Source organism: Colletotrichum gloeosporioides (assembly GCF_011800055.1).
Source record: "Colletotrichum gloeosporioides strain Lc1 chromosome Unknown consensus_66, whole genome shotgun sequence".
Taxonomy (NCBI): domain Eukaryota; kingdom Fungi; phylum Ascomycota; class Sordariomycetes; order Glomerellales; family Glomerellaceae; genus Colletotrichum; species Colletotrichum gloeosporioides.
In genome coordinates this window covers 886,925-905,290 of record NW_025544711.1, presented here as the reverse complement: position 1 = coordinate 905,290, position 18,366 = coordinate 886,925, and the positions used below count along the sequence as shown (strand labels likewise).

The window sequence follows — 18,366 nt, the reverse complement described above, 5'->3', positions numbered from 1 at the left end:
GACCTCGACCCAGACCCCTGCAATACTGGACTGCAGCAGGTGCACCATCGCAGTGCACCTGTTCTCGCGCGTTGCCCTCCACCACTCACTCCACCCCGTATCTCGACGGTGCTGCGCGTATGTTCGCACTTCTTGCTTCGCTGCAGCCTGGCCGCCAGCGAAACAACAGAACAACCTCGGATACGTACCCTCACCTCCTCGCTCCGTTGACTTGGATTTCTGATGTGCCTCCCGTCCACTGCTAGGAACGTGCTTCTCTTTCTCTGCCCTACGGCGATTGTCACCCCCCCTCCTCCCATCCTATCACCCCCCCTCCCAAATTTCATCTGTTCACTTCAGTCTTCTCTACTTGGTATCTATTCCCATACCTACCTAAGGTACTGCGTATCCTGCGGACGCCTTGGGTAGGAGATACCCTGCCTCTGCCGGACAGCACCTACATATTCTGCTGTGCCTTACACAACCTTCCACAGCCCACCCCTCCCTCCTTCATCCTTCCCACAGCCTACCGGCAGTGGTACCCTTCTGCCTGTCCCTCTGCCTCGAGCTCTCGACACAGACAGCTCCCAGGTTGACGCCTTGCATGGATAGGGACTTGTACCAGGCGCACCAGAACAGACCGGACTACAACCAGGTTACGGCTGCGGGTAGGTATGAGTGCGGGTGCGGGTGCGGATGCGTATTCGCACCCCCCACCCTGGGTACGCCTACCTACCTACACTACCTACCCACTACGAACGAATGCCTACCACGCCCGCCAGCCCTGTCTCTTGCTGCCGCTGTCATTGCTCCAGCTCGTCGGTCACTCTCCTTGGGCTGGACTGGAAGTCAAGTGAAGCCTTGGGCCGGTTTTATTTAATAGCTTCCCTTCCTCTCCTTCGTCTATCGTGTTTTGACCCAACAGCTCGTCTTTCAACCATACATCTTCACTCCTCCATATCGACACTTGTTTGGAAACTCTTCCATTCAGCCTCCTTCATACAACTGGCCTTCATACAACTGGTTGCTTGCTGGCTGTCTTCTACATCGCATATCCCTTCATTGTTGCAACAACCTCTACCTAGCCAAACCCCGAGAGTATCGCCCGCCATGTCCATGTTCACCATGTCTCAACATCAATACACCTACCCGGCTGCTGCCCCGGCACCCAGGGCCTATTCAGGTCACGGCACAAGCAGCGCATTCAGTAGCTCTGCCAATCCGGACGAGGACTGGACCAAGATCTCCGATCTCGCTGAACGCCGGCGGATCCAGAATCGCATCGCTCAGCGCAACTATCGTACGTCAACCTCATGACATACATGCCGTTCCCTACTTGATCAGACTTTCCTCCTAACAAAGATTCATAGGCAAGAAGCTCAAGAGACGCCTCGAGGACCTCGAGAGACGCGCAGGACAGGAAGGCCCGACCGTCACCACTGAGAAGCAAACGCAGCCAAAGAGTGCCAAGCGCCAGTCGCAATCCTCCACCAAGACGCAAAAGACGCCGGTTCCAACCAAGACCATGAACCAGGGCCAATTTACGCCCCCAATGCACACCGATGACGAGCTTCTCTTCGCGCAAACTTACGAGGACGGTCGTGAAAGATCAAACACTCCTCCTCTTTTCGCCTATTCGACTTACCCTCCCCCTGAAGAGATGCTCCTGGCTCCTTCGTACACAACTCAGCCTTACCCCATGACAACTGCAGAGGTCTACCCGAGTTACCTGGCCGCAGCGGTGCCGGTAACGCTACCCCCAATGAACCATTTTAACGATGCCATCAAGCGCGAATCCTACTCCAGCGACGATGGCCTCTCCCCCTACGTGAACTACGGCTATATTTCCGGCGTCGACATGAATGCAACTGGCTCCTACGACCCCTCGAACCCTCATGTGAGTTATACGCGGCATCTACCTCCCCGCGATCCACAGTGCTGATGGGTTGATGAGCAGACTCCTCCGCTCTCTCATTCTTTCGACCACTCGGCCAATTGTTCTGACGCTGGCTATGAGTACCCTACTACACCTTTGTCCATGCCAGGATCTCCAGGCATGATTCAACAATAAAATGGTACCTGGCGGAGGGTGTTGGCGAGGAAGAGGGGGGAAAAAAGAACAACCAAGTTGCAGCGGGACGCGACTCATCTTTCGATAGATCCCGCCGAGCGAGCTATATTGGAATTTACTTGACATATGCAGGTTGGCTTGGGCCAGGAGTTCGGGAGCATTTAGGGTTGCATGCAATGGTCGAAGCGCTCGACCTTACGCGGAGATGACGACTGGGAACGGGCGGCGGCGTTTCAATTTGGCTGGGTACTCTGTTGTGTTGTGGATAGTTTAAAAACATCAGCGACAATCCAAACAAGAAAGATTGTCACAAGAGTCAGCGTGTCAAACAAAATGTGCCAAATTAAAGTCAACCAATATCAACCCCCCCCCCTCCTTCTCTCACTCTCTCTCTCACCACATGATGATTTACGCCTGCTCAAAGTGCGCGTGTTGGTGTGCCCGGACTGCCTTAGGCCCTCTGCTTTGGCGTGGGTAGCAAGATGGATGAAGATGTATAATGGAAGGGCGTCAAAGACAAGGACGTCCCCTCCCCACAGAAGGTAATCTTTCCATGTTCGTCCGGGGCGATGCCACCGGAGTTAAACGACAAAAGTCTCGCCGTAGTCTCGCCCGGAATAAGGATTTCCAAAGTCCATGCTGCTTAACTCCTAGGCCGACACCATTCCAGGGCACCTGAGCCACCACATTGGCTGACAAAGCACGCCGGGCAAAGAAACAGGCGGCGCTGGGTGCTTGCACCGCGCAAAGCGACAACTTTGCGCCGTCTCTGGAGGTTCCACAGGCATTGAAACAAAATGCTTCCCACTCACACTTAATGACAGACTTGCTGCCGCAACTTGGGTCCCTGTATAGACCACAGGCGAGGCGATGAAGGCTTGGCTTGGCGCGTCACTGACGAGACCGTACCCGGCTCTGCCCCTTTCTGCTTCCCCTCAATTTGTACCTTTTCCCCTCGAAGACACCAGCACTTTTTGCTCACAGCCTTGGCTTGGCTTGGGAATGACAAAGCCTCAACATGGCGAGGGGTCTGGATGGAGCGTCGACTTTATTCTGCTCGGATAGAGACGAACAGCGCAACAGCATAGGTGACGGCACAACCAGCATAGTTTGGGCTGAGAAGGCTTGATGGTGGGAAAGTACATGCTGGGTGATGGGTGGGATGGGATGGGCACGGGTGGAGAGCGCCGGGTGCGGCACACTAGCTCTATGTTCAGTGACCACTTCAGCCATGCCTGGGCGCAAACAAATTGGGGTACGAGATATCGAGTTGACCATGAGACGAAATGGTACTCATGACTTTGAATGGCCACAGAAACCCATACATTTGGCGCGGAGGGGTGAGTCTCCCGGGATATGACCATGTTGCTTGATGTTCGGCATCGACATGCTGCCTCTGCCTCGTCCATGCAGACCCGGTTGTTCTTCAGGTTACGTGCCGCGTTTTTGGTCCAGCACTCAGGGTTGCAGGTGGGCACAGTCGGGCGTCCTCGTCAAGAAGGCTGGTTGAACTGTAGCTTGCAGGGTTGATTAACAAATGACATGATGTGATGGGGCACTCGGCTGCGCGGTCCTTTCGTTCGGTAAAGTAATAGGCATCCATGTACGACAAGGCGATGGAGACGTGCGCTTCAGGTAAAAGCCAGCACACTACACATATGCATACACACATTCCTCTCGGCCCCTTTCTCCCGGTCTGTCTTCGTTCAACCTATGTGCGTGCATACGAGGCAGCAATCTTTGCAGCTACAAATCGCTTGTCAACCCTGGCTGCACCCACATCTGCGTCTGCTGCTCAATCAGGGAAGGATACCATCGTTACACAAGAGTTCTACCTCCTCCTACCCCGGCGGATTCTGTCAGTTGTATGCTGGCCCGGGTTGCAAGCCCGACTTCGACGTAACACAAGGAGCGCTCCTTGTTGGATGTCGATTGACAGACGTTGGGAAACTCGCCGGAAAGTCACCGGGGGCGCCAGTTAGCATAGGACACCAACACGTTACAAATGGACGCCACGGGGGCACTTGGCAAGGGAGGGGGAGGTGGAGGACATACCATAGGACAGGGGGAGGGCACCGTGCAGTGGCCGTAGAAATTTTGGACATCAAGGTACCTTACCTGCCATGCTCTGAGGTAGGTGGTATCTTAGGTAGGTAAGGTAGCCTAGGTAGGTAGATAGGTAGGTACTTTACCTTAGGAACCTAGGCTACTTACCCCGTAGGTGGAAGGGCACCTACCTAATCAGGAGGGGGGCCACGGAGAAAACGGGGGCGTGCTTCCTGGAAGGCTGAGAGGCACCTAGACTCCGGCTGTTGCCGGAGTTAAGAACACTCAGTCAGTGGTGGCCTCAGTGGCTAGACAACTCGACCACATTCTCATCGTCACCATCTCAAGAAGGCACAAGGTCGTCATGTGTAAATTGGGTACTCTGGACTGAATACTCTGCTTTAGCTCCGGTGATGCGACGGTCAAGACCGACCAACATAGTCCTCCCGCCCTCGGAACTGAGGCAGGCGGGAGCAGGAAATACTGATGCAAAGTACCCCTTTGCGAAGCTGTGTTGGACGCCTTGTCTGCTTTTATCTTGTTGACAAGATCGAGGCTCCCTGGTTGCTAACGTCCGGTGCAGACAGTGCTTTTGTTTTGTTCCCTATTCTGTGTAGTTTACTCTATCGCGTTATTCGAACCGTATGCGCATTGCAAGGCTCAAAAACGCAACAGAGCTGCATGCGGGCAATGAGGACTCTTCGTCGTGTCGTGGCCGCCAGCAATGCCTGCCTCATGGTCGATGCTGTTTCATTCCGTCCATCCTATCTCGGCTCTCACAACACAACCGGGCTGTTCGCAAATCCTATTGAGGTTTTAAGTTTCTGAAGCTAATTTCATCTTTGAGCGAGGCCGGAGCCGATGCGGCATTGCTTGGCACAGACGCTGGACCGGCCTACCCAGACGCACGCCCGCCCCCATTAAACTCGACTTCACGCGCTAAAACATAACGCGCAAGTCCCCTAGTTACTCTTTCAGCCCGCTTATTACCTAAGGTATGCACTACAAACTTATATCCGCCGTGATGGATCTTCCCAGCTGAGGTGTCTGAGGCCCAGCTGACGTCGGTCACCTTGCGCCACAAGCGATCAGTCATCATAGCGTCGGGCAGGGCAGGAAAGAGGATTCACTATTTACGAGTCGCTATCGAGTCCGGAATAGAAAACCTAGAACAACGCAACCACGCAACCTGCATCGCACCACTCCGTACCGCATTTCCTGCTATACAAAACCCAAACGAACTTGGTATGCTTCCTGCGTCAAGATCCTTCTTCGTAGTCAAGATCGGTCACGCTGGAGAATGCTCGTCCACAAGCACCTCGCTTTGCGTTGCGCTTTGTGTCTGAGATGACCATTAGCCGTTGTGGATCTGTTCCGGCCGGGATGTTCAAGAGTACCAAGGTATTGCCGTACAAGATTAGCTCGTGATGCTTACGTAGGAGGTTGTATGTTATCTGCACCTTTGCGCGGCCTCTCTCAATAAGGACCACAACGACTCAAGAGTCACATTCTCAGACATTGGCCATGACACAGGCAGATCGGCGCCTAATGCGAACCAGTTCTTTGCAGAACACAGCCACTTGTCAAAAGTCCAAATTCCTTTCCTTCCACATTGGCCTTCGCATACTGGAGTTACGCAAAGAAGTGACGATTTTCGATCTAGGGAAGCTGCAACACCATTTTGGTGGAAACCAAAATGCTTCGAAACTCGGCCACGAAGCCACGACGAGTGGTTTTTTTTGTACTCATCATCTCACCGTTTGCGCGCCCGGCTGGGGAATATAGCCTGGTCGATCACTTGATGTTTCAGTACCTAAGTTATGGTCTGCAAATTACCTTAGGTAATCATTGCACTGTGCCACATGCAAGGCAGCTTCTACAGGGTACCTGCACTTACCTTTCTTGGTTGATGATGAAATTAGCCCAGGCTCCGCTTGGCTTACGTTTTCCCACCATCTGCAAGCAAGCTTGCAAGTCTCCAACGCAACATCCTCAATCCCTCAAGGAACTGTTTGGGTTTACGTCGAGGCATAGGCAATTGAATGCGGCCCAGGAAGCTCCCCTACTTCCCAATAATCCTTGTCGAACCGCAGACACCCCAAAGCGCCCAAACACTTTCTTGCCAATCGCCGTTCTTGCAACCCGCCGAGTACAATCCGCATATACCTCCCGTTTACCAGCTGAACAACCGCCGGCTCTACCCAGTTCAGAGCGACCGCAATGGCACCGGACTGGAAGTTGCTATACCTCTATGGAGGCGACAGGTTGGTTTTCTAGCCCAGAGTCGGTGCGGGGACCGTTGCGTTGAGAAACTCGCACCGCTCCCCAACCCCTTCTCATGATTCACTCATCTCTTGAAATTGCGGAACACATGAGTCTGATTGACCAATATCATCAGTCCCTGGGATTCCAGTCTCTGGACTGATTCTGACGACCGAGTCCGCGGCGGCAAGAGCCAGTCTCACATGCACTGTGAATCGCCGGAGAAAGCTCGATTTTTTGGGCACCTAGACATCACCACCCTCGGAGCAGCTGGATTCGCGTCTCAGAGGACTCTTGGTACACTCCATCTGGATTTGAGGCAGTATGATGGTTTCGTCATCAGAATTCTCGAGAGCGACTCCAAAAAGTACACTCTTACTGTCAAAGACGAGATTCTGCCTCCCAGGGACGATGGCCGCGACCAGAGCACAATCAGCTGGGAGTACGACTTCGTCTGTGATCCTGGCGACGTGAAAATCCTCTGGAGCGACTTCAAACCCACATACAGGGGCAAACCCAAGCCTGACGCCAAGCCGCTGGACCTATCCAATATCAAGAGAATCAGTTTCATGATGCGAAGGTAATGCAATACCCATCATTCTATCGCCTGCCGCCAAACCCCATTTTTGCTGATAAAGTGTCAGCTTTTTTGGAGAGCAGGAGGGGGATTTCACCCTGACTGTTGCACATCTCGCCGCCATTAGCAACAGACCCACGTCACCAGGATCAGAGCTATCATTCGAAAAGGACTATGCCGCCGTGCGTGCTGCTGCGCGTCCTCCCGGGGCCCAGTCGTCGTGGCTTAGCTGGATTTGTGGATGGGGTAAATGACATCCGGTAATCATGGACTCACTATCCGGCGTCAGTCGCGGGATGCTTCAAGGAGCATACAACCACAGCCCGTGGTGCATTCGCATGGATTTGCCGGCATTTTGTTAAAGCGCTATGGCTGTCCATCTTCCTGTTCTAAAGCTACCTTGATGAGCGTTTCATACAATCTGACCTATAACCTTGATCAAATCGCCCGTCACACCCATAGCCGTCACATCACCGCCAGCGCCGGCACCCTGGATAATCAGTGGGTTGCTACCGTACCTCTCCGTGTAAAAGCTGATGATGTTGTCGCTGCCCTTAAGCGCGGCTATGGGATGAGATGCATCGAACTGCTCCAGACCAACCTTGACCTGCTTGGAAGCAACATCAATGCTGCCTACGAAGCGCACAACCTTGCCTTGGCTCTCCGCGGCTGCCTTGGTCTCCTCCATCTGGCTGTCAAATGCTGGAAGCTTCTGCAAGAACTCGTCACCAGTCGAGCACGACTCGAGTTCCTTGGGGATCAGACTCTCAACGGGGAACGAAGTCGGGGATTCCACTGGCAGTCCAGCCAGTCTTGCAAGAATGGTGAGCTTCCGGGCGACATCGAGTCCATTAAGATCGTCTCTCGGATCCGGCTCCGTGTAGCCTAGCTGCTTCGCCTTGGCCACCTCGGCGGACCACTTGCCCCCGGAGCCTGATACAGGAGCAAAAGAGTTGAACAGGAAGGACATGGTGCCGCTGAAGACGCCCTCAATCTTCGTAACACGGTCACCAGTCTCCACCAGATCTTTCAGAGTCGAAATGACGGGCAGGCCCGCACCGACAGATGACTCGTGGTAGACTTTGGCGCCAGATGTCAACGCTGCGGAGAAAATGTCTTGCCACAGCTTGTAGGAGCCCGAGAACGCCTTCTTGTTGGGGGTGACAACGCTGATGCCACGACTAAGGAAGACCGGATAAGCTTCGGCGACATCTTGGGAACTAGTGTTGTCGACAAGGACGACCTTGGCGGGAGCGGCAGCCAGATACTCGGCGAGCTGGGAAAGAGGGGGCGGAGCCTGCGAAGCGGCGGAGAGTGTCTCGGTGACGCCAGTGATGGGGATGGCAGAGTAGCTGTGGTCGTACAGAGCCTTTTTGCTGGTTGAAATATAGCATAGGCTGAGCTTTGGGGAGGGTCGTCTCGCAGCTAGCGCCTCGAGCTGGGAGAGGAAGCACTTTCCAACCCCGCCAGCGCCTACATCGCATGCCAAGCAACGTTTAGATGGTGTTCTTTTCCATAGTGGTGTGGAGGGATGCTCGTACCGATAATGGCAATGAATATTTGCTTGGGAGAAGACATTGCTCGATTTCAAGGACTAATCAGTTATCTGAACGCGATGTGAACTGGGCCGTTTGCCTGTGGTTTCGGGGTTGAGTGCATCAGAGGGGTTTAGGAGGAGGGCAGGACGATTAATTTCTCTGCACCTCCGACTGCGGGGCACCAGTGGAGCACCCAATATGGGGCTTCTCGGGGTACACTAAGGTACCTTATCTTATCACTCGGTGAGCATCTGCACCGAAAGTCCTGGCAACCGGAACCCCGTGCATTCCAGCATCGGAGCTTGGGCCTTTCTCGTCCCGGCCCTGTCTAGGTCATGTCGTCATTCAATACCTAAGGTAACATCCCATCCCCCGGCCGAATGCATCTCTACAACTATGCACGGCTGATACAAGACTGCCCGCAACCTCGCTGCTGCCGACAGTTGAGTTACCATCGTTTCTCACACGACATCCTGGCCCTCTCCGGATTATTCCCACTGAAGAACGATAGTCGCCATGACCCTGCTACAATCGCTCCTCCATCTCACCAACTTCAAAAATCCCTTGCTACGGACTTTGGTTCCCTCAGTCTCCGCTGCATACGCGATCCAATTTGCTTTCGCGATCCCCTCCATTCTCGCACAGAATGAACGCTTTTATGACTTTTCCGGCTCCCTGACGTTTCTGTCCGTAACCGCTCTCAGCCTGTATCTGCCCTCCTTGCGCATCGCATCCTCGTCTACGGCAGCCAATGTGTCTACTCCGTTGCCGAGTCTTCTCGCGCCGTTCACCAACCCTGGTAGACTCGGAGCTCTGAACTGGCGACAGGTTGCTATGAGCGGTGCCGTTGTGTTTTGGGCTGTTCGACGTAAGTTTTCACATACCTTCTGTGGTCTGAGGTGAGGTTTCTAATTTAACCGTGGCATCCGTAGTGGGATCATACCTATTCCAACGTATTCTGCAAGACGGCAAGGACTCTCGCTTCGACGAAATCAAGAAATCGCCCGCAAAATTTGCTGGTGCTTTCTTTGCTCAAGCCACCTGGGTCTCCTTGTGCCTACTTCCTGTCATAGCTCTCAACTCCGTCCCCGCAGCTTCGTTCGCTGCGTTGCCACCCGTTAAGATATCTGACGTTGCCGGCATTCTCGTCTACGTTGCCGGTTTCGCGTTCGAAATCACAGCTGACCGGCAAAAGAGCAAGTGGATGCGAGAAAAGAGGGACAAGCTTCATGACGAGCAATTCATGACCCGCGGCCTTTGGACTGTTAGGTACGTTTTGAGGTGCGCAATTAGCATTGCCATCTCTGCTCCCTTGAAGTAGTAGCACCCGTTGAAAAGCGAAACACGGCATGACTAACAAAACATCAGCCAATATCCGAATTATTTTGGAGAAATTTCTCTCTGGACTGGCATTGCGACTGCCGCCGCCGGGATTATCGTATCGAGGCCTATTCAAGCCAGTCTAGGCCTTTACGGCGGCATTACTGGGCCTCTATTAGCAACTGCAATGTCGTTTGCGAGTCCGGCATTTGTCGCCCTGCTCCTGACAAAGGTTTCGGGCATCCCCCTGAGCGAGAAGAAATACGACAAGCGTTATGGAGATCGCAAGGACTACCAGGAATGGAAGAAGAACACCCCGAAGCTGATTCCCAAAGTATTCTAGCCCAGGACATTATGATGTTGAGAAACTGGTATCACAAATCGGAGAATTGTTTCTTTTCAATATTGGAGTTTCCAATCTGACCAATGCATGCTCTGGTCCGGAATGGACTAACCCGCCTAGATGAGGTAGCTCACGTTGCGCCCGATCGCCCCTCTTTTCCCTCTGCCCACCATTCGTCCACACACACAACCAATCTGGTGCCCAAAGCGCCGCCAATGGGAATCAATCATCAATCAAAAAGAAGAAGAAAATGTCATATCGCATCCATTAAATGTCATGAAAATTGGTATCGTTGGCTGGGGTGAGACAAATGCGAGTTCCAACCAATTACTGGTGGAACTTCTTCACCTTCTCAACCTCATCAAAGCTGCCCATGAAGATACCGGCTCGGTCATGAATGTGTTCAGGCACGACCTCAAGCATTCTCCTCATCTTGCTGTCGACCGCTTGACCACCGGCTGCGAGAACGTTTAGAAGTGAATCTGGGCAGGGTATAGAGATACTCAGACTTACCATTCTCAAATACCAATGCCATAGGTGCGCATTCGTAAAGAATACGAAGTTTGCCTTTAGGGCTCTTCTTGTCGGCCGGGTACGCAAATACGCCTCCATAGAGCAGAGTACGGTAGGCATCAGCCACCATAGAGCCGATGTACCGAGCGCTGTACGGTTTGCCGTTTTCTTGGGGGGTCTTCAATGAGTTGAAGTAGTTGTTTGTGCCATCCTCCCAGTATAGCGAGTTACCCTCATTCACAGAGTAGATGGCGCGGGACTTGGGCAGTCTCATGTCGGGATGGGTAAGAATGAATTCGCCGACACCATTGTCGAGCGTGAAACCATTCACGGTGCCGCCCCTCATAGTAATGACGAGTTGGGCCGACGCGCCGTACATGGTGAAGCCAGCAGCCAGGAGCTCAGTGCCAGGCTTCAGGATGTCTTCCTTGGTGCCAGTCGAACCCTCTTGTAATTTGTGGATACCAAAAATGGTGCCAACGGATACACCGGCATCCAGGTTAGAGGAGCCGTCAATGGGATCGCATGCGACGGCGTAACGGGCGCCCGTACTGTCGTTGAAGAAGATAACGTCCTCCTCCTCTTCTGAGACCAGCAGAGCGCACTTGCCGGACGATCTCATCGCCTCAATGAAGAGATCGTTTGAGATGACATCAAGCTTCTTTTGATCGTCACCAGTGGTGTTGGAAGAACCGGCCAGACCAGTCAGGTTAACTAGGGTAGCTCGACGGATGTAGTAGGCAATCGACTTGAAGGAAAACTGCAGAGCATGGCACAGAAGTCTGTACGCATGGTCAGAAAACAAACAAAACGGAGCAAATAGGAGTTGAAGGCCTACGTGAAATCTCCGGTGGCTTCCTTATGTTTGGCTTGCTCTTCCGTGAGGAAGCGAGTCAGCGTAACGATGTTGGTGTTGATCTTTTCGGTTTCTTGGCCGCCGCCGTTCGTTGTGTAGGCCGACATGATGAATTAGGTGGCTGTGACTGGACGCGTCAGTTCTTTGGTCAAGACTGTGAGCTTGCGGGAGTTGACATGAAGAAAAGATAGAAAGGAGAGAAGTGATTTTAGTGGTAACTGAGGCTTATGAAGGCGGTGGCCCACGACGGACATACGGACATTCCAAAGAACGACGAGCGCACGGTATGGAGGGGTCGGGTTTGAGCTGAAGGACAATACGTACGGTAGAGTATGGCGAGTGCGGTGCGGGAAGAGAGTGTGGTACAGGAGGCCAGACGTCAGAACGTAGATGAAGGTGACGAAATAGAGGAGATGCGAAGGAAAAAGTGAGGTGGCAATTGGAGGAAATGGACCGTGTTTGTAAGTCCGGGTCTGGAACAAAACATCAGACAGCGTTGCCGGAAGCTCTCGTCTTCAGACCTCAGTGCCCCTCAATTCGGCATACGGCTATCGCAGGGCTACGGTGCTACGTCCTATTATCGCCTACGATCCCGAGTCACCACGACGAAGTGGGGCCTACCGCAAGCACCACCGGCCGAGGGGAACCCGAGACATGGGGTCGAGGGCGCTAATGGTACGGGACGCGAGGCGCCTCAGAGGATTTCTCGGAAACCCTCGGCGCGGTATGCAGCGAGAAGCACTCTCGTTTCTCACTACTATTTCTCGTGGACTACGTAAGTGAGCAGTCTGTCGGTAGGTTAGTTTAGTTTAGGGGTACTTTTGGGTGGCGGGTGAAGAAACGCTAAGGTTGGCAGGGCTGTTCATGGCTACAACAAGGACGTGGTGAAGTGCCTGTAGCTTGAGTCCGGTCAATACTTTTGGCATCTGACAATTCCGCTCTGTTTCTGTTCTTTCCAGCGATAACGATGGCTAATAACACCCACCGTAGTCCTTGATTCTTGATTCTCCCGCTCTATGCCCGGTACGGTGGATCAGACTATGAAGGCATGAGGCAATTGGACCAGAAGGTCCCATCCGGACCTGTGCGGAAAGCTGACCAAGGCCAGTGATTGCTGCGTATGTAATTGTAACTCCTACCTCCGTATTGGAGGTGGAGCTTGAGGCCCCTGAGCAGTAGTCACGACACATACAAGAGTCAGGACAAACAAACCTTTGACTTGTTGACGCCTGAGGCGCAAGCAATTCTTCATCTGCCTCTTTGGGTTTATCCCAACTCCCCCAGCTTCAACCCCACAACTGACCAAGACCACACTCACTGGTCCACCGCGCAGCGCCCGCAGGGCCGCAGGTGCCGAGCCAACGAGCTTAGATAAGCCCCTATTTTGCGCTCACGTGCTCCCCCGCCTGAGCGTGATAAAGACCATGGGCATGGTAAGCAGCCCGCGGCAAAAATCCCCCCGTCTCGGCCGCGTTGTGCTAGGAGTATTCGCTGATGTCTCGGTTTCGCTGGCGGACCTCGGCATGTGGCAGCTGCACTAGCAGCCAGTCGATCTGCCCAGTTTACTAACCGTGCCCATCCCCCGTGCTTCGCCCAGAACGTCGACGCATCCCATCGCCAATAACAACTTTCGTGAGTTAAACAGTTGCCTCCCTTCGAAGCCCACCGAACTCCATCAAATCCACTCCGCATTTGACTGCATTTGACCGCATCCTCCGAAGTTACCGCTTGTCCCGAATTTCGATCTGATACTCTGCCTTCCGCCTCCAAAATGGTCGCCGACGCCGTCATCTACCATCCTTCGGTCGCACACTACCTCAAGTTCGTCGCCACGACTGTCGGTCGCGACAAGCTCCTCCGCACTCTCCAGTACTTCGCCCGTTTCTATGCCTGGTATTTGTTTCGCACCAATGGCTCCAAAACCGAGATCGCTCCTTGGGATGCCATCAAGAAGCAATTTGGCCTCACCCGCAAAATTATGCGCGTAGGCAAAAACGTCGAGCACTTCAAAGCTGCTGCCGTTGCTTCCGATGCCAAAACGATGGACCCTGTCCTCCGCTACGCCGCTGTTGGTCGTCAGCTTGGCTATGCCGGCTATCTGACCTTCGATGCCGCCACCGTTTTGGACGCGGCTGGCATTAGGAAATGGGAGGGCGCCAAGAAGCTTCAAAAGGAGGCCTATCGCTGCTGGGCCATTGGTTTGATCTGCAGTGTCATTGCCCAGTCCTACACCCTTTACCGTCTTCAGCAGCGGGAGGCCAAGGTCGACAAGAAGGAAGGTGAAGGTGTCGTTGAGGCAAAGAGAATAGCCATGTGAGTACCCCCAAGATGAACCCCCTCAGAAGCGTCTTTGGGATGTGAAGATTCGAAACCTCTTCGCGTTGGCAACGCGGCTCAAGCTAATCAATCTATAGTGAACGCGCTGGTAGCCGCCTCCAGCTCCTTTCTGACCTCTGCGACTTGACCGTCCCCACCTCCGCCTTGGCGTGGGCTAATTTTGACGATGGCATTGTTGGTCTCGCTGGAACCGTAAGCAGTTTGATTGGTGTATACACCCAGTGGAAGAAGACGGCGTAATCTTACTCTACGGTGACTACGCGCATGCATGTTTTTGCGCTTGGAGCGTGTTTTGATGGATGGGACGGCAAGAAGGCTTTCGAAAGTGTGTGATCTGGACATCCGATAATGGAGGGTATGTTGGGGCGTTCCGGTTTTAGCCAGTCAAGGTTGAAGGCTCAATTGCTACGGCAGGTACTTGTAGGCAGGGAATTTGGCTGTCAATTAAATGCACATTGTCAATGCGAACGCCATGGTCCTCTTCGATGCTTACTGGGCACAGTACTAGGCCCGACTCACCATCGTATAAGCGAATTGGAAGGGTGTAACAGGGGCGCAGGGCAAGGATTCATTATTTTTGGTCGGATATCCATGCGTGTAATCGTACAATATACATTCCCTTCTGGGGATTTCCACCTCGATTTTCTGCGACGCAACACTTCATTTTCTGTTGCCTCAAATCCCCGGATCCTACATGACTGGACAGCATAGACCAACTTTTCAGGCCCACGAACAAGCGCCATTCAAATCACATCCTTTCCTTCCTTATGGCCCAATGCAAACTAGAAGCGAGGACGCGGTCTCTGTATTGGAACATATTTTGGGCGCCTCCAGGATCTATTCAGAGTCAAGGACAGCCCCTTTGAGGCAAGTGTTTGAGCAGGAGATGAGTTACCAGTAACGGCTACCACGGTCATACTCGCGAGGGTACCCATCACGAGGGTACGCCCCATCTCGAGGAGGGAAGTCTCTCGGAGGACGGTCGTAGGGTCTGCCATTGGCATAGGGATCGGGTGGCGGAGGATAGTCTCGACGGTAGGGATCGTCATAGCGGCCTCGCGGTGGAGGGTAATCATCCATAGGGCGGCGAGGAGGGGATCGGTATCGAGCGCGATCATCGTAGTACTCTCGACGAGGGCTGCGCTCACGATAGCCGTCACGATATCCATCTCTGCGCGGACTGTAACCTCGTGGAGGGCCACGCCTATCGTAGTCGTCCATCGGAAGCGGATAAGGGCGTCGTCCGCCAGGCGAACGCGAGCGCGCGCCGCGGATGTCGCGAGGAGGCATATCGGGTTGAGTCTGATGAAGTGCGTCAGCTCTGTCAGACAGCGCATTTTCATTTACAGATTGGTAACCCACGTCGGCAACACAGGTGACACGATTTCCTTTGAATTCTCGGCCGTCAAGCTTCTCGACCGCAGTTCTCAGATCGGCTGCGGTCTCAAATTCAACGAAGCTGTAGAGTTCAGTCAGAATTTGCCAAGACCGCGGGAAAGGTGGCAGTTGACTGACCCTCGACCATTGCCGTCGCGGCCGGTCTCAGAATAGACGACATCGAGACTCGATTGACGGGCAAAATCTTTGAGATCCTATATCCAGAGTCCATGTAAGTTGGTGTCCAGGAGCGGTGGCATGGGCCGAAGAGGGTTGGAAGTCCGGAATTCAACGATCAGACAGCGTCCAGTCCGCGGTGGGAATAAAGCCGTCGTCGAGGCGGCCATCCCAAGGGTTTCCTTCCTTGTTCTGATAGGGCCAAGCCGACATAGAACCAGTCCTGACACGGCAATGCGAGTTCCATCCGAGCCGCATGGTCCGCGCTGGTATGTGGACGGCAGGAGGGTAGGTATCTGTGTGCCAAAAACTGCAGCACGTGCCGGGAAGTCCATCTCGCGGTGAAAGGGTCGCCAACGCGCCTCGCGCCAGCAAAGGGGGAGAGGGGAAAAGTCCAGGTGTCCAGCTTGAGAGAATGGGGAGAGATTTCAACAGACCTGCCAACTGGTATCGGTGGGAAGTCCCGTGATCTGCATCCGATGAGGAGTACGGCGAGGCCTTGGGGGAGCGCGCTCGTTGTTAAAGCCGCCGCCATTACCGCCCTCCCGATGCCGGGTTCCACGGGCAAATTGCACTGTTAAGCGTTCGCCCATAAAATCGGATCCATCTTTTAATACGATGCTATGGTTAGCGGTCCGGACCGGAAGAAGCAGATTGCAGTGTATCGACGCGCGAGAACATACGAAAAGCTGGACAGACAAGGAATTAGCGATCAAAAAGTGGCGCGACCAGAATGGATCAGCGTTAAAACACTTACCTGGGACTACATCACGGGCATCCATGGCATCTTTGTATTCAATGAAGCCGAAGCCGTTCATGAGCTTGATTTCAGTAATTTCGCCGGTGCCATGGGTGGCGAAGTGTGCTTCGACGTCGGCTTTGGTAGCTGGCGGGGCCAAAGGCGCATAGGTTAGCGATTTACTACCACAGCACGATGCATCGACGCCTTCGGGCGAAGTTGAACTAACCGGTTCGCGGGAGATTCCCCAGGTACAACCTGGTAGACGATACTTCGGTCATTTTGATGGGAATGCCTTGTCGAGTCTGTCGCGTGTAGAAGAGCAATCCAGATGCGCGGAAGCGGCCAAGCGAGATTCGCAGTAGCAGTTGCCACAGGCGTTTCAACGATACGGCCGAGTCCAAGAAGCGGCAATGACGTGGAGAATAGTAACGACTTGTGATCTTCCAGGTCGACCTATAGGCAAAAAGGCGATTGCAAGGACAGGAAAGAATAGCGCGGACGTATTCGTGCCAGTTTCCGAATGCCGACTAAACGGGGAAGACGGAAGAGAAATGCAGGAGCGAGGCGATGGGCTGGGCTGGGAGGGGAGAAGTTATGAAGGGTTCTAGTATCGACGTTACACCGGTCGGTCGAGCAGCGATTGGTCGGAATAGGGAGTGTTGTCGGGCACCTCTGTGAGCAGAGTACCTAGTAGTGTGTCCGCCTTGGGGGAAAGCTGCCGGTGGTAGGTGTCAAGAGGAGATGAGGTGAGGTGAGGGACGGGGTAGGAGCTGTTGGAGGAGAAGGAGGTAAGCTACCTAAGGTAATGTACTTGACGGTTCCTGGTGGCTGCAGTGCCGCCGCACCTGGCTCACCTGCGGTGTCTCGTGCTGTAATCGAGTTCCCGGGTAAGGAAGGTCTTGAGGCACTAGGGGAAGAAGATCCAATCAATTGTGGATTTGTAGCTAATTGGTAGGTAGATAGGGTTACTGTTAAATTAACGGGGTCGTTTTGTTAATTTGCCCGCGCTAGCCTAATTTAGCTGCCGCGCCACCGCCGCCACGATTAATCCACCCCTCTAAGTACTACCCTCTCGCGATACAACTTACTAACGTTAACGCTACCGACTTAGCTGAAAAGCTACCCCTACCCACATACGTAGCTGAGATTACTACTCTAAGGCCTCTATTACACTACCTATCTTCTAAGTATATTAAATTATTAATTTTCTTATATATCCTATATTAACATATAACATTCTTTTATAATAATAATAATAATATAAGAATAATAATAACGCTTAACTTATTTTAATATTCTATATAAAATAAATAAATAAAGTTTAAAGTATTAAACCTTATATAAAAATACTCTATTTATTATAACCTATAACTATAATATTAATTATATAATACGTATAGTTATATAAGCACTTTATATAATTAGTAGTTTAGTAGTTTACGTTTTAGATTATCTTTCCCCTCACTTTTCCCTACTAGAGGAGGAAACCTATAAGAAACAATAACTAAAGTTATTATAATATATTAATTCCCTTATTATTATCTATACGATTAAATGCCTATAAATGCTTAGAATTATCACCTTTTATTATAACATAAGCCTATTTATAACCTTATACTATATAGGTGTATATACCACACCCCTAAATACGCTTATACCTATACTAATATCCTATATTTTTTTAGAATTAAGGATATATCTAATACTTAGATCTAAACCCCTACCTTTAAGGAGTACTAGCTATACACCTATATCACTCTCTATACTAAGGGCTTCGCTATATATAAAAAGAGGACCTCTAATAGTAGTAACTAATATAATATTATATATAATTAAGAGGGTAAGTACGTTTTAACTATATTAAAAAGAAAAAGCTATACTAAGTAATATAACTATTAGTTTAAAGGTAAAATTTAATATATTACTACTATAGGGATCTAGGTATAAGAGGTCCTTAATAGCTTTAAATACTATAACTACCCTATTACTCCTTAAGTTTAGTTTAATATAGTCCTAGCTTTCTAAAAACTTATTATTAATAAGGTTAAATAAGCTATAAAGACCTCTAGTAACCTCCTAAAAAAAAACCTCTTTAAACGTATTAAGGAGCTCTCTATAGTAAATAACTTAATATTATATATAATTATAAACCTTCTTAAATAGAAGGACTATAAAGTTAGCCTATAAGATATATATAACTAGTAGTACTACCTCTAATAGAAAAAATA

At 51.8% G+C, this 18,366-nt stretch overlaps 6 protein-coding genes across 6 annotated transcripts; 3 read left to right on the top strand and 3 right to left on the bottom strand.

Moving 5' to 3' along the window:
• Positions 1-1,089: 1,089 nt before the first annotated feature.
• Positions 1,090-6,942, top strand: GCG54_00014894 (uncharacterized protein; the record flags this gene model as incomplete). The annotated part of the gene is made up of 4 exons (XM_045414715.1): positions 1,090-1,279; positions 1,350-1,876; positions 6,302-6,360; positions 6,495-6,942. The coding sequence occupies 4 exons, from the start codon at positions 1,090-1,092 to the stop codon at positions 6,940-6,942; spliced, it is 1,224 nt and encodes a 407-aa protein (XP_045260837.1).
• Positions 6,943-7,347: 405 nt separating this feature from the next.
• On the bottom strand, positions 7,348-8,513 carry GCG54_00014893 (Homoserine dehydrogenase; the record flags this gene model as incomplete). The annotated part of the gene is made up of 2 exons (XM_045414714.1): positions 7,348-8,408; positions 8,477-8,513. The coding sequence occupies 2 exons, from the start codon at positions 8,511-8,513 to the stop codon at positions 7,348-7,350; spliced, it is 1,098 nt and encodes a 365-aa protein (XP_045260836.1).
• A 476-nt stretch (positions 8,514-8,989) lies between these two features.
• GCG54_00014892 (uncharacterized protein) lies at positions 8,990-10,136 on the top strand (the record flags this gene model as incomplete). The annotated part of the gene is made up of 3 exons (XM_045414713.1): positions 8,990-9,341; positions 9,406-9,742; positions 9,842-10,136. The coding sequence occupies 3 exons, from the start codon at positions 8,990-8,992 to the stop codon at positions 10,134-10,136; spliced, it is 984 nt and encodes a 327-aa protein (XP_045260835.1).
• A 327-nt stretch (positions 10,137-10,463) lies between these two features.
• GCG54_00014891 (Fructose-1 6-bisphosphatase) lies at positions 10,464-11,612 on the bottom strand (the record flags this gene model as incomplete). Its single annotated transcript, XM_045414712.1, has 3 exons — positions 10,464-10,618; positions 10,650-11,431; positions 11,488-11,612. 3 exons carry the CDS (start codon positions 11,610-11,612, stop codon positions 10,464-10,466), a joined length of 1,062 nt encoding a protein of 353 aa, XP_045260834.1.
• A 1,664-nt stretch (positions 11,613-13,276) lies between these two features.
• Positions 13,277-14,082, top strand: GCG54_00014890 (Peroxisomal membrane protein PMP27; the record flags this gene model as incomplete). The annotated part of the gene is made up of 2 exons (XM_045414711.1): positions 13,277-13,818; positions 13,920-14,082. The coding sequence occupies 2 exons, from the start codon at positions 13,277-13,279 to the stop codon at positions 14,080-14,082; spliced, it is 705 nt and encodes a 234-aa protein (XP_045260833.1).
• A 508-nt stretch (positions 14,083-14,590) lies between these two features.
• Positions 14,591-16,416, bottom strand: GCG54_00014889 (putative splicing factor arginine/serine-rich 1; the record flags this gene model as incomplete). The annotated part of the gene is made up of 7 exons (XM_045414710.1): positions 14,591-14,679; positions 14,738-15,046; positions 15,099-15,144; positions 15,205-15,301; positions 15,358-15,434; positions 15,834-16,282; positions 16,365-16,416. 7 exons carry the CDS (start codon positions 16,414-16,416, stop codon positions 14,591-14,593), a joined length of 1,119 nt encoding a protein of 372 aa, XP_045260832.1.
• Between the last annotated feature and the right edge of the window lie 1,950 nt (positions 16,417-18,366).